The sequence below is a fragment of the Anopheles coluzzii genome, chromosome 2, assembly GCF_943734685.1.
Source record: "Anopheles coluzzii chromosome 2, AcolN3, whole genome shotgun sequence".
Classification (NCBI taxonomy): domain Eukaryota; kingdom Metazoa; phylum Arthropoda; class Insecta; order Diptera; family Culicidae; genus Anopheles; species Anopheles coluzzii.
In genome coordinates, this window is record NC_064670.1 from 4040228 (window position 1) to 4053906 (window position 13679).

Sequence of the window (13679 nt, forward strand, 5' to 3'; positions counted from 1 at the left end):
GCAGGCGAAGCAACGGCGAAGAGGAGGGATGCGATTCCGGAAAAAAGATCACTTGAAAATATCCTTCCTGTACGTACGGTCGAGAAAGCTTTTGTCAGATCGTACCGCAAACGAATACGTATACGTACACGGGCTACGCTATATTACCGTTGCGTGCGTACGGCTTGCTGTGTTGCATGTGTGCGTTTGCGCGCCTGTTTGCACCCGCGTGTTGGTGTGCGTGTGCGGGCACATCCCGCGTTGTGTTCTTCTTTGCTCGCTTGCCGGTCTTTTTCGCCGACAGCTCATTACTACGATTCGATCGGTTTTTCTCCTCCGCCACCACCGCAAGCCGTGCATGCAGCAGTGCCAGCGGTAGAGCGAGCGGGAAAGGCAAGCGCGAGAGCGAGAGAGCACGCACACACGCGGTACTCTCACCTTTACAGGGGTTGGAGATGACATCCAATCGTGTACACTGTATCGCCCGCAGCATTCGAAACGGGGCAAAGCAAGCATCCGTTCTATACACGATGACACGTTTCGTTGTTCAGCGGAGCAACGCGCGTTGCACACAACAATATAATTAATTTAAAGCGTGTTACTCATCAATCGAGTTTCGCTTCGCCGGCCTGTGTCGGTGACGCACGCTTACTGTTGTACTGAGTACCCCTGCAAGAGCGTGCTGAGAAGATGCGATCCTCGGACTCTGGAGCAGAGCACACACACACACACATCTCTCAGGCCCTTGTGCGTGTCCCGCATTACATTTCAAGGCCATTCATAATCCTTGAAAATGACCGAACCCTTCCCCACCCCACCCCCTCTTCTCGCCCAGCCTCTCGTGTGGAAGGGAGTGAAGGGATGGACCACCACCGGTGCGAGGAGCTGTAGCAGATAGCAAACGGGATCCGGGTTTGTTCCTTTTTCAAACATCCCGCAGCTCGTTCACCTCTCTTTCCCAACACAAACGCACGGGCACACACACCACGCAGCGCCAAAAATCGCTAATGCAACCCTCGAGCGAACGGAAGTGTGTGCGCTGGTTGGTGTTGGCGGTGTGAGTGGCGTTTTTTTTCATACTAACAGCGCTATCCCTCGCGCGTTTCTGCCACTTGAAGGCGATGAAATTAAAAACCTTTTATCCGACAGATTCCGAAGACTCCGCGCGCGCACACAAATAGCGGACCACACCATTGCTAAGGCCAAAAGTGGCTGGTGGCTGAAAACAGAAAATGGATTTTCAATTGGAATGGATTGGCATCCGTTGCCACCAGCAGCCGCGCCGGTTTGCTTGGTCCGGCGTCCGGGGCCATTCGAAAAAGAAGCTCCCTCAACGACACCGGGCGGAGGGTGCAAAAAAGGGGAAGCGGCAAAAAGTGCGCGGAAACAGAACCAATATTTCTCCCCTGGTTCCATAAATGCCCGTTCTCACGCGCGCGCACACATACTCTCTCGTATCGCACCCGCGCATATGACACGCACACATGCACGTGTAGCGTGTTGCGGTGGCGCGCCGGAGCACCACTTTGTAAAACTGAAAACTTTTTCGCGCCCTTAGGAATGTTTTTGTCCACCTTTTTTTTTAAACAATAGTTGACTTGTTTTGACAATGTTATGATGTTCTTTCAACAGAAAAGATCGATTGGAAACGCTCTAAAAATGCATTGGTTGGTGTTTTTTGCGTTTTAACTGCGCACCACACCACAGTGCGGGTGGGTATGATGTACTTTTTTCTCTCTCAACATTGACGGATGTTGTAAAGATGAGATTCATTGCCTACTGCGATCGAACGCCATGGGGATGCTGGAAGGAACGAGCCAAGCGCTTCCCATATTGGGGCGCCCGTTTTGCCTTTCGTTCGATTAATATCATTTCGAGAAAACTCACTTCCTGCAAATGGCGCGCGCGTTCGTGCAAGGAATGTACGTAAATCGTCCAGTACACTTTGCAGAGAGCGTGCATGCATAGGCTGAGGGTAGAGGTAGAGGCCCTCCCGGGACAGCAGCGGCAGCCACACACACACACACACTCGACACGACACCTTCTCATCATCTTCCGGGGGTCCCGGTTACGGTAACATCTGCCCTTGCCCTACCGGTAAACCGCGTATTATTTCTTTGTTCCGCGTTTCTTTCTCTGTTCCCCGGCCCGGTGTGCGTGTGTGTGTGTCTGGCGTCTTTTTGCTTGGCTTTTTTTCTTTTCATGCCTGTTTCGCTTTCGGCTTCATTTATTCTTTTGCATGAGCGTGCAGTACATACACACACACACACACACACACACACCGGGGCAGGGGGGTATACAACGCTGGGCTAGGGACGAGAAAGCAGGCGACGCTTTTTTCCCTCCGTTTTTTTTGGTTGCTTCTCTTGTGCTCGCTTCGCTTCGTTGCCATTAGCGCCACACTACTGTAGCACCTCTTGCTGCCATACCAGCGCTTACTTGGATTAATGCATGTTTTTTTATTCCTCTCTTTCTGCTCTTTACCTTCCTATATTGGCGCGCGGTAGCGTCATATTTTTAACGACACATTGTTGTATCAAGCGCGCGGCGCGTTCAAGCGAAATGGTAGCACCTTCTCCTTGTTTTCGGGCAAACAACGCACGAAAAACAATTCTTTCTTCCTCCTTTTGTCTTCATCCATGAAAACCCCCAATCAAAAAGAACGCGGCATCCTTCCCGTTTGGCGCAAAAAATAGGTTCACCACCACCACACACAGCGAAAGCGAGCGACACAAACACACCGACCGGAACACAAAAAAAAGAACCAACACGCGTACATGTATGTGTGTTTGTTTAGTTACTCCAGAAAAGAATAGTTTATTGAATGTATGAAGGTTTTGTTGTATCGAGACATTTTTACGATGATTATAATTATAAAGTTAAGTTTGTGTTACTGTTCTAAGTGGAAACTTCCTCGGCAGCTTTGGCGTCGCTGCTGTCGTCTAGTTTGGCCTTCTTCTCGGGCGTCGTATGCTCGGCACCGTCAACCTCCGCGGCCGCCGCACCGTCAGCCTTCACGTCGGTGGCTTTCCTCTTGGTGGCCTCGGCCGCCTTGTCAGCAGCACCGTCCTCCTCCTTGCCCTCCTCGCCGTCCTCGGTCGAGGATTCTTTCGGTTCGCCCTCGGCGGTGGTGGTGGTGGTGGCGGCGGCTGCCTCCTCCTCCGTGGCGACACCGTTGTCTTTGTCCGCCTTGGCCGGCTCTTCTTCGCCGTTCTTCTCCGCTACTTCTGCGGCGTCGGCGGCGGCACCGTCGGTTTCAACGGCGGCAGTTTTATCGGTGGTTGCTGTTTCCTCTGTCGCGTCGGCCGGCGCTACTTGTGGCGTTGCCTCGTCCGACTCTACCTCTTTCTCGGAGGTGGTGACCGGGGTCTTTTCACTGCCGAGGGGGGAGAGAAAACAAATTTTTTGTCCGTTAGCGGTTTCCACACAGTACACACATACGCACGCACGCACGCACAAACGCACACACACAACCACGGTGAGGAAGAGCGCGCCGCTTGGTTTGAATTTGTGGTTAGGGGCATATATATGGATGATGCTGATGATGCTTTGCACTTGTGTATGTGTGAGAGAAAAAAAGAAGCCAAGAACTACCTCCCCCCAACACCCACACCCGACGCTTGAGCTACATATACACACACACACACGCACGCGATTTAGCACCACCAACTTCGCTCGCTCTCTTTCTCTCTTTCTCGGGAAAGCGCGCTCATCACGCACCACAAACTTGCAAACTACGGGGGGCACACTGCGCGCAACCGAAATCACACGAAAAACCAACCAACCAGCAGTTAAACTTACGTTTTGGCCGAAACATCCGTCATTGTGATAAAATAGGTTTTGTTTGTACGACGTGAAACTTTCCGAGAAGTACTTGGTAGAGCGATGAACGCTTGCGAACAACTGAGCCGCTTGTTGAGGGTAACCGACGCACCAAGTCTTGGCAAAAACTGTTCTTCACACGCACGAGACAACGTCCGTTCGCAAGCACGACTTTTTGAAAATGGCCGATTTTTCGGTGGCGTCGCTTGGCGTCGCCTTCAAGCGCTGAACTCGCCGAATGTAAACACACAACACGCACACACACTCATACACACCGATCCCGCTGGACAAGGCGAGGGTTTTTGACGTTGACGTTGAAAAAATAGCTGCATCTCGCTCATTTTCTCTGGCCGTCCTTTACTCGCTTGCCGTGCACATGGACGCGTGACAAATGTTTACAATCTGTTGGATGATGCGATATAGAAGTGCTCCATTTTGTTGATTATTTGGAAATCAATAGAAAATGGATATACGAGTTATTTTATTAGTAGCTGAAATGTTTTAAATCACTGTGCAACGCATAGGATCGCCGTTTGAAGTGCTCGCACGCCCGCATCACCCGGACCACCAAAGAAAAGGAAAAAATGTTGAAAAAATGCCTATGCTCTTTACTCTTGATCCTTTTCTTTGTTATTGTGCTTGTAATTAAAAAAGAAATAATTTTTATAAAATAAACATGAAAAAACATTCTTAAAGTCTGTGTCACTTGCGAAACATGGTCTGATAACTATACAGCTCGGAAAACGACGTTGCTTGTCTTGGAAGAGCAGAAAGATTAATTAGCTCAGGCTAATGTATTGAAATATCACATAGTGGAATATGATGATCATGCATGTAACATGTTCCATTTTTTTTACTGATTTAAGTTCCACGGGTGGCTGGTGGTGGGGGGCGGGTGGTGGAGTGTATTTATTTTTTTGGTCATTTAATTTTGCCCACCAACACAATCGCACACCAGCGCGAGCTATTTGGCGGCCATCTTGAACGCTCACAACGACTTACAAAAACAATCGCCAGCGAGCGAAAATCGCACCGATTTGGAGCGTTGGCGAGCTCACGAAAACCGGTTTTTGGCCTGCCGAAGCTGCGGGGTTCGAACTCGGTTTTGCACAACGTGCTGCGCCGCATCACGATGGTAAGTTCTAATTAAATTTTTAAATTTAAATTTATATTTTAGTCTTATTTCATGTGATATTGTAATATTCAAACTATTTGGGGGGCTTCATGTTTTATGATGATTTTTCGTTCCAATTATGTTTTCAACGAAAAGATAGAGCGATTGAAAATGTTGTCTTGCTTTCGTAGTTGCTTGGAAAATAATGATTGTGTCCCATTTTCTTGCAACATAGTCACAAGAAATCCCAAGCAAACATGGAATGGCCTTGAACTCATGTTAACCCTTCGGGCGACATTGATTCTGAAGTTGAGTAACTGATGGCGGTAGTTCCGTTTGCTTGTTGTTGATATGGGCTGTTGATGTTGAAGGTTATTTTCGCATTTATGAGATATAAATGAGGTAATTGGTTTTTTGATTATTTTTTCTGGATTATATAACTACGTAATCGTGCTTGTCAAACGCTACAAATGTCTTAAATGAGTTATACACATGGGCATTTTACTTTAGTTTTTATTTGAAATGAAATTTTGATTTATTCTGTTTAGCAGCAGCAGTTACTAGTAAAAAAAGAAACGAAAAAGAATTTTTTACATCTTGCTAACCACAAATCCACCAAACAACCACTCCATGAGGCCTGAATGGCTCATGCTTTCAACCTATAAGGAATCTGAAAAGACTTTAAAAAGAGTTTAGTAGACGGTAAAAGACTTACACATTTAAAAATAAAAATAAAAACTGGTGGCGCCATCTGTTGGTGGGATACCCAGTCAGTGAAGCTTTCCTCGCTTTGAGTGCTTTCACCTTCCTTCTGTACTGTTGTAGGGGTTTGCTTTGAAGTTATGCATCACAAGAACTATAACGGCGATACGATTGTTTAAATACTAAAATCCAGAGCCAACAACCAGAACTGAAGCAAGTGTGACTTGAGTAATGGTCAATGGTGTTTTGATATCTGACCACATGACCATTGTTATAGATTTTTGCTCGGAAAGTTTAAATAGTATATGGGTCATGATTAGATAGAGCCAAGCGAGACGAATTACAAGAAAACGATAGCAATATAAAGATGATTTAAAAAGCGCCAGCTATTGAGAAAAACAGTGAAGCTATATGAAGCTTTCTTTTTTCCCTATGGATATTTGATTTTCCAGTCGTTTAAGCTTAATCTGTGGCGCTTGGGAACTTTCAGTAGAGCTTCTATTATATGGAAACTTTTTCAACTCAAGTCCAACAGAAAAGTTGAAATAGGTTGTGCTTTCGAAACGAAGAACAAAAACATGCCTTATGGAAGATGGTCAATATAATTCATAGTAAGGCATATAAAGAGGCAAATATAGACTGGAAGTCGAAGTAACATTAACAACAACGATGGCCTATAAACTGTGATGAGTATAATGGAAAGCGGACTATCCAGTTGTGTTGTGGAGTCTCGAGAAATGTTTCTGCATATATTTAAGTGTTAGTGGGTAGCGGTTACAAACAAGCAAGTTATTGTGCATCTAACAAAATTGCCCCCTTTCGCTCCCCTATAGAGTGCCTGAGTTCTTCATGCTACTTAAGGTCCCCGGTACCGTAAACTTGTCAATTTTCAATCTTTCCCAGAACTTTACGTTAAAGCCTTTACATTTCAGTTGTGTTAGTACGAAGGAATTAGAGTCACGACAAGGACTCGAACAGATGACATTCAAACTGCATCCGGTTTTGCAGGAGCTGGCGTGCGTCGATCCAATGGACCGATCTGAGCCCAGTTTATATCACGGAGATTATTCCGGAGTTTCCGGAGTTATTATAAGTAGATTCCTTCGATGGTTCCGAAGAACATCTAGGCTCTGCCTTTGTACAAATTTGTCCCGCTATCCATTAGCCGTTCTTTTGTCAACACTGCATTGATTCCAGATGGTCACAAGCACAATTTAATCACAATCTTTGGTAATTTTATTTCAATATCAAATGCAAATCTTACGCACAATCGAACCATTATTAGCATAAAAACGAGTAACGTTACATCGGATGATGAACGCACATCACACAGTTGGGAAGAGTGCACCGCGGTGCCAGGTTGGGTGCAATATGACTGAAGGACACCGGTATGGACATCGGTAGCAGCCATTTTGGATACGCAATGAATGGGGAGTAACCGTTCGGACTGATCGGAGGTTGGGTCTGAAAGTGTAAAAGAAATTGGCTGAATACCAATTCGGTTACGAAAACACATGTAAGGCCACATACCAGTGTGGTGCTAGTGCTTGGCGCTGGTACAGTTGTGGCCGGTGCTGTTGGAGTTGGCGGCTTAAAGGCGCTAATATTCTGCGTCTGGCTGCACTGCTCGATCGCTTTCAGTAGGTCAGAATCACACCGCTTCAGGATGAGCTCCAGCACGGAACGTTTGCGGTGTGGAAATAGCTTTGCAAGCATGTCCAGTGCGTTCTGTGACACGGTCACATTTCCAGTGGCTAAGTGAAACAATATTCGATTAGAAATTTGCGAAGGATTGCGAGGTAAAGCTGCCCTTAATACCTTTCGGTCTGCTCAGCCGCACATCTTCGGGTGTTTCAAATCCTCCAAGGCCGTCTGACGACGTTGAAGAGATAACATCGACGGAGGCGGTAGAGGAAGAGGGTGACGGTGAGGGACATGGTTCCGTGACGGTCATACCGTAAATTTTGCCAGGTGGTAACGCTTCCAGCTGTGTGCCAGTCTCCGTGGACGCTAGTCGCAATGCGATGGCGTCTTCGACCGCTTGTTGGCGTTTCAGTGCAACCTGGAGTTGAATCGATTTTTTTATTTTTTTTATTAATGTTATTTGTTTGTAAAAATCTGAAATACATAAACTGAGCTTGAGTATAACAATGATGTTGTACTAGTAACTTCAGAAGTATAGTACATAACGGCTGGTATTATTGAATCCGTACGTAGCGGCAGCGTACGTCCCGTCACTCATTTTTTTGACGTACTAGATGGTTGCTATAGTAGTTTACCGCGGTGTTGTTGGGACAGGGCACACGAATTGTGTTGCCTTAGATAGGATTCCGTGTGAGCGCTGCACGTTCCCGCTACGGACGGATTCAATGATACCAGCCAAAATGTCTTTATACGGGAAGAAACAGCATGGATCAAAATACTGACTACACAAAAAAAAAAACTCATTTTGATACTTGGTGGACTTTTTTCCACTATTTTCTACAAATCTCTGCTCAAAAACTTCCACACAAGCACACTCATCTTACTCACTAAGCTACACTTTTACATGCCTATCACTCGTCAACTAACCTGTGCAGCCATAATCTTTTGCCGTGACAGAATCAATTCGCACTTCGCGCATCGGCAGTTCCGGTACGAGCATAGCTTTTTGTGTCCACGCAATCCCGAGATGACGCCATGATTCCGGCACCGTGCACATTTCGGCACACGAAAATTCGACCCAACACCGTTCATCGCACTACTGCCTGTGGAACTGCCGCATGGCCTGCTGCTGCTGTTGCTGCTGCTGCTGCTGGTGATTCTACCGGACGAAGCACTGCTCATGCTTTTGCTGCTCACTCAATTGACCGATATCGCCACAAGTACAAACCGGCACCGACCGACACCAGAAGTATCGAAGAGAATCGAACGTGTCGTTTCAGCGCGAGTGGAACAAGAACTGAAAGACGCAAGATTGAAAAGATCCTCTCGAACCATCATCATCATCATCGTCTCGCGGCAACACAAAATGGGCTGCTGTGCGCATTCTCGCAGCTCATCGCACGCCCTCTCGACATGGGATACACACATAAACGTTGCCAGAGTATCGTCAGCTCGTCCCCAAGTCATGTAAATAAACCGTCTCGGGCGGTCGGTTCGATAGAAGCGTTGGAAAATGGATAGTTATGTACTGGAGCAGTTACAATAATTTCATTCGTCCTTTCTTCTCCACTGGCGGTGCCGCAGTGAAAGCGCAAATGCACCGATGTGGCTGTTGGTGATTGAGGAAAAAAGGAAACACAACAGTCGAGTGCATCTTCATTAAGACATATTATTTACATCGTTTCGTTCGTTGAAGTAGCGCGCTCTCCATTGGCTTAATGTTACATGAGTTGCGATCGTCGTTTACGGTTCCCTGTTGTTTCACCAGAACGCTTAACCGATAATCTGCTTTTAATTGAAATTTAAATAAGTACACCTGGATTAATGCTTCGCGATGATAGCAAATGGACGAGCAGAGGGAATGATTTATGGGTACGTCATAAATCTGGATCGAAAGTATCTTCGGGCATACACGCAAGCCCATCGTCGCCACGGTCCCGATTCCCCACAAACACACACTGCTATCCCAATCCAGTGCTAATCCAATCTGATAAAACCCCTTTGGCGCGAATGTGCCATGATAACCACACCACCACCACCACCACTACTACTGTCGCTTGCATCGGCCACATGAAACGGACCATCGGCGGTTGGTGATCGGGACATCGGGCCTAGATAAGGCGCAGTGGCAAATCATTTCTCGATGTTGGGTGATTCTAGAAATCACGATACACCGCCGATTGTGCTAATGCGCCTGATTAACAGTGGCAAACGCGAACCACCGATTGTGCCGGATTGTATGCGGTGAGTGGACTGTTCGGGCGGATTAAGCCTACTCGGGGAGTGTGTGTGAAGACAGTGGTGCAGAGGCAGAGGAGGCAGGATAACGATCGATAAGATATACAATATAAATAGATACGTTTAAACGCATTAAACGCAACGGTTGGAAGGAGTGAGAGCTCCCGTTCGTTACTAGGGGAAACGAACGCAGGAGGGGCTGCCAAGGGCACGTGAGATTTTAATCGAGCGTACACGGCGTTTATTGTCAAATACAGACCGTCCATCCCAGCCGGCATTGACGTTTATCGCCCGCGCGAAGTGTATCATGGTGGGGCAGTAGCTATCTATCTAGCTATTCGTTCGGTGTCTGTTTCGTTTCTTTCGGACCGCCTAATCCGGGCGAGGGATTGCTTGGGGATTGGAATCGCGCACATTTCACGTTGCCCGTGTGTTCTCGATAAGCTCGACGAAATGTGCTCCGTAGCGATGGTTTAACGGGCAGTGGGCCAGCCATTGCCTGTGATAAGGGCAAGGGTGGAGCAAATAAGATGTTTAGGTAACCTGTTTATTAGCCAGAATAAAAGGTGTGGTACAAGGAAAGCTGCCAAGAATCGCGCCCGTATCAGTGTATCATGCGGAGGAGAGTTATTTATTCTATAAATAGTAGCTAATGTAAGATTGTTGCAAAACTTGAACCGTTTCACCATTTCCCAGTAAGGGGCTGGGTAGGGGGGGCTTGTAGAACATTACACCCTTTCTTTGTTATCTTGCTTGATCTCCGCGGCTAATCCTAGCGGCATGAACTGACAATAATCTGTTTGTTGGATTTAGCCGCTATCGAAATTTAATTAGCTTTGATTCCAAAAAAAGTACCCCACACCAAACACGACACAACGGGAACATCGTACGAACAAAGCAGAATTGTTACGACAAACAATGGCTAATCTAACCGGGAATAAAATGAAGATAATTCCAATCATACTAATGTGTGAGTGTATCAAACTGTGCTATTGGAAAAATTCAATTTAATTCTCTCGAACCTATACGCAAGCAAGCGGCAAGAAGTGTACGGCAACGGTTTATACGCAGTGTTAGCCATTTTAGGGACGCCATTGCTGAAGCGAAGTGGGCGTGGCTTACCCATTATCAAACAGACCATGTTGCTTTGATGAAGCAGGGTAGATTCTCTTTTTTGGCGCTATTTATGCACTGTAAAATGTATCTAAAGCGTTGTTAGCTGTTGATGTGAACGAATTGAGGGTGGTAAAAATGTAAAAAAAGTGTTTCTATCATGTTTGAAATAGATTGCAAATCATGTTTTGATTATCACAGCTTCATTTGCCATCACAATGAAATAGTTTAATTTATCGACAACTCATTGCCATTGCCGTAAAATGTGTACATCTTGCCTCGGTAACATCCTAAAAACAAAATAGATGCTTTGTTGGATCGTTTATGGATGGTTTTTATCGGATAATCTATAAATCGATTACGGGATGTGACACTTCTTTAGTTTCATTTGTTTGTTTTGTGTTCGGGTGAGAGGTTCGGGTTCATCTTTTCACTACCACTATACCCACCGCCAGCCAAGTACATCGCGAACGGGCCCAGGATACACATTACATGCGGTATCGGGAGAGCAGATGTTGCCGGTAATCCGATACAGATCCGATACATCCAAAGCTAAGCACACAGGCGAGATTTGTGTTTGCCATTGCTGCACCATAAATGCTGCTGGTGCTGGTGCACGAAGGCTCTCTTCTCACCGCAGCGACTGCAGCCGACTCAAGTGCAGCTCCCTGTGTGGTCTCGATTGTGGCTTGAAAATACGCTTGATCTTAGCGCTTAAATGGATTCATTTTGGTCCTAAGAAGCCGAAGCCGACACACAAACAGTGCATGCAAAAACGCAAACTTTTTAAATACATCTAAAACGTCCATCCGCTACAGTAGCCAGTGTAGCCTTTTGGTCGCCTTTTGGCTGCGATGTATCACCCAAATCCATGTACACCCATCCATTATCTCGGCTATTTTCGAAGCGTTGGCCGCACTAATCCGCAACACGCAACGAAATGTTGGATTTTGCCCCCGATATGTCAACGATTGGACGCGGCACAACGCTTTCGGTGGGGAGGGGGGGTCCGATTATTCTATTAACAGTATCGATTACGACACGCTATTGACACTGCGGTTTCTAGTGACGGGGCTAATGGATATGTTTTGGTCCAATTCATTGGTCCATTGGTTTCGGTGTGTGGGACAATGTTTACGGAAATGCTGCTACTAAACTAATGATGCCGTCCTTTAAAGGGTGTATGTGTCCTTTTTGAGGGCTTTACTTTACTATTCATCATTTAAGTTTGACGCGCTTTCGGGCATATTGTTACAGAATTAAGCTATACTAAAAGCACTAACACTTCGGTAATATGATATAATGTTTGCTATAATTCTATGAAACTGCATTTAAGTGCCACAAGCGTGTTTTTTTTTACAAAAAACATGATTCAGTTCATTCTGTTGGCTTTTTTTAAAGGCAAAACAAGAAATGGTATATATTTAGGAAGCGAAACCCGTTAAGACCGAACCGGGATTGCAGTGTTCCCGTATTTATTTTCTTTCTTTTTCTTCACCCACAACTAAACACCATCCACATGGTGATGCGTCACGGCCCCGGTTACCACCGACGGCTAACGAGTTCTCGCGCCGAAACTGATCCGTAACCGAACCCATATGGAAAGTGTGACAGGTTCGAAAGGCAACGCAACACTACTTGATTGCAGTGGAACAAAGCAAAGCAAAAAAAAGGTCAAGACTTGCTCCAAGACCCCGGGAAAACCCATTCGAAAGGAAAACATTCACGTATCATGCACATCCGCAGTACCGAGGGGTAGCACTCGCGGCTGCTCTGCGTCCATCCAAATCCAATCCAAGCCGGTTCCCGAAGCGCTGCACGACGTGTGATGGCTTCGCCGGGGGCCTCACCATTTTGCGGGTGTGCATATATATGTGTGTGTGTGTATTTATTTATTTATCTTAAGCTAATTGATTTTGTGTCACATTCTGTTTGCACAACGAGCATGGATCTCCCTCCCAGTGCCGTGAAAACTGGCACTGGCCACCAAAGGCAAACGCTGTCTTACGATCGAGATCGTTTAAGCAGTTGGCAGATCATTACATCGCTGGGAGGATCCGATTGAAGGTACGGATACTTTATGGCATGATTAAAGATCGGTGAAGGGTTAATTGTTTTACGATCAAGTGATCGGACAAGCTCATCTGTCAGAGTCGGAACTAGTGATGATTAACAAAGGAACGGATAAATGGACTTATGACTTATGGATAAATGACACACCATTGCATAACAAGTAATAATCCTGATTTGTATTATTTTCCCGCTCACATTACATCGTACAATCAATACACCAACAAACGGATAACCTCGTTGTTTGGATAAAAAAAATACCATTCCTCCCAGCGACCCCAACAAAATCGTCCCTCTTGAGTTGATGTGTTTACCGATTAGAGTTGAAACTAGCCGCAACAACGAAAGCAAATCACCACAAAAAGAAGCAAAAAAAGTATATGCCCGTATGCTCGCTTCGGAAAAAGATTCCTTCGAATATTTGTTTATTCCGTTACGCTGTTCGATCAATCAAACGACGCAACGACGCAACGGGGCGCGTACGAAATTCTGCCGAAAAGCGATGTTTAAATTAAATGGCGTCTTAAGCTTAAGCTGATTCGAAGCCCAGGGGAAGGAGAGAATCACACAACTGTTGGGTGTTTTTTCAAAGAAGGAAAGAAATATCATCTTTTTTGGATTGATCAATCGTTGTGGGTGAACACCGGGATGTGGGTGAAGATCGCCGGCTTCACACATCTGGTTACACTGTCGCACGTGGCTGGAAGGAAATTATCTCTAAACAATCAGCACCTAGCCGGCGCGATTCTCTTCTATTTGTGTTTTCCGGCTCAGCGGCGACTGTGGCAATGAATGAGTTGGAGATACATGAGTTTAAAAATGGTTATTTTGTTGAACCAACCTAAACATGGATAAGGAAAAAAGAAGGCAGACGTGAAACGATCCTCATTGCATCATACAATTGTCACATTACCTGCATTAGCAGTCGAATCGGCGTGGAAGCATGGCGAATAAGACGCATACTTGACAAAGAAAGCCCACACACCCGTCCCATCCG

General features: G+C 46.0%; 2 protein-coding genes across 2 annotated transcripts; both read right to left on the reverse strand.

Moving 5' to 3' along the window:
- Positions 1–2761: 2761 nt before the first annotated feature.
- On the reverse strand, positions 2762–4001 carry LOC120951166 (translation initiation factor IF-2-like). Its single transcript, XM_040369713.2, has 2 exons — positions 3781–4001; positions 2762–3355 (listed from the first exon to the last, which is right to left on the reverse strand). The coding sequence occupies exons 1-2, from the start codon at positions 3801–3803 to the stop codon at positions 2878–2880; spliced, it is 501 nt and encodes a 166-aa protein (XP_040225647.1). The 5' UTR covers positions 3804–4001; the 3' UTR covers positions 2762–2877.
- Positions 4002–6822: 2821 nt separating this feature from the next.
- On the reverse strand, positions 6823–8878 carry LOC120953221 (doublesex- and mab-3-related transcription factor dmd-4-like). Its single transcript, XM_040372982.2, has 4 exons — positions 8189–8878; positions 7436–7679; positions 7148–7371; positions 6823–7081 (listed from the first exon to the last, which is right to left on the reverse strand). Exons 1-4 carry the CDS (start codon positions 8441–8443, stop codon positions 6920–6922), a joined length of 885 nt encoding a protein of 294 aa, XP_040228916.2. The 5' UTR covers positions 8444–8878; the 3' UTR covers positions 6823–6919.
- Positions 8879–13679: the final 4801 nt, after the last annotated feature.

What these genes read in the sequence shown, in the direction of transcription:
- LOC120953221 (XM_040372982.2), bottom strand. Translation starts at nt 8,443, where the DNA reads ATGAGCAGTGCTTCGTCCGGTAGAATCACCAGCAGCAGCAGCAGCAAC. An exon ending in AAAAGATTATGGCTGCACAG is followed by an intron (nt 7,680 to 8,188) that starts GTTAGTTGACGA and finishes ATTCAACTCCAG; the next exon opens with GTTGCACTGAAACGCCAACA. An exon ending in CAAGCACTAGCACCACACTG is followed by an intron (nt 7,082 to 7,147) that starts GTATGTGGCCTT and finishes TTACACTTTCAG; the next exon opens with ACCCAACCTCCGATCAGTCC.
- LOC120951166 (XM_040369713.2), bottom strand. Translation starts at nt 3,803, where the DNA reads ATGACGGATGTTTCGGCCAAAAC. An exon ending in ACGGATGTTTCGGCCAAAAC is followed by an intron (nt 3,356 to 3,780) that starts GTAAGTTTAACT and finishes CCCCCTCGGCAG; the next exon opens with TGAAAAGACCCCGGTCACCA.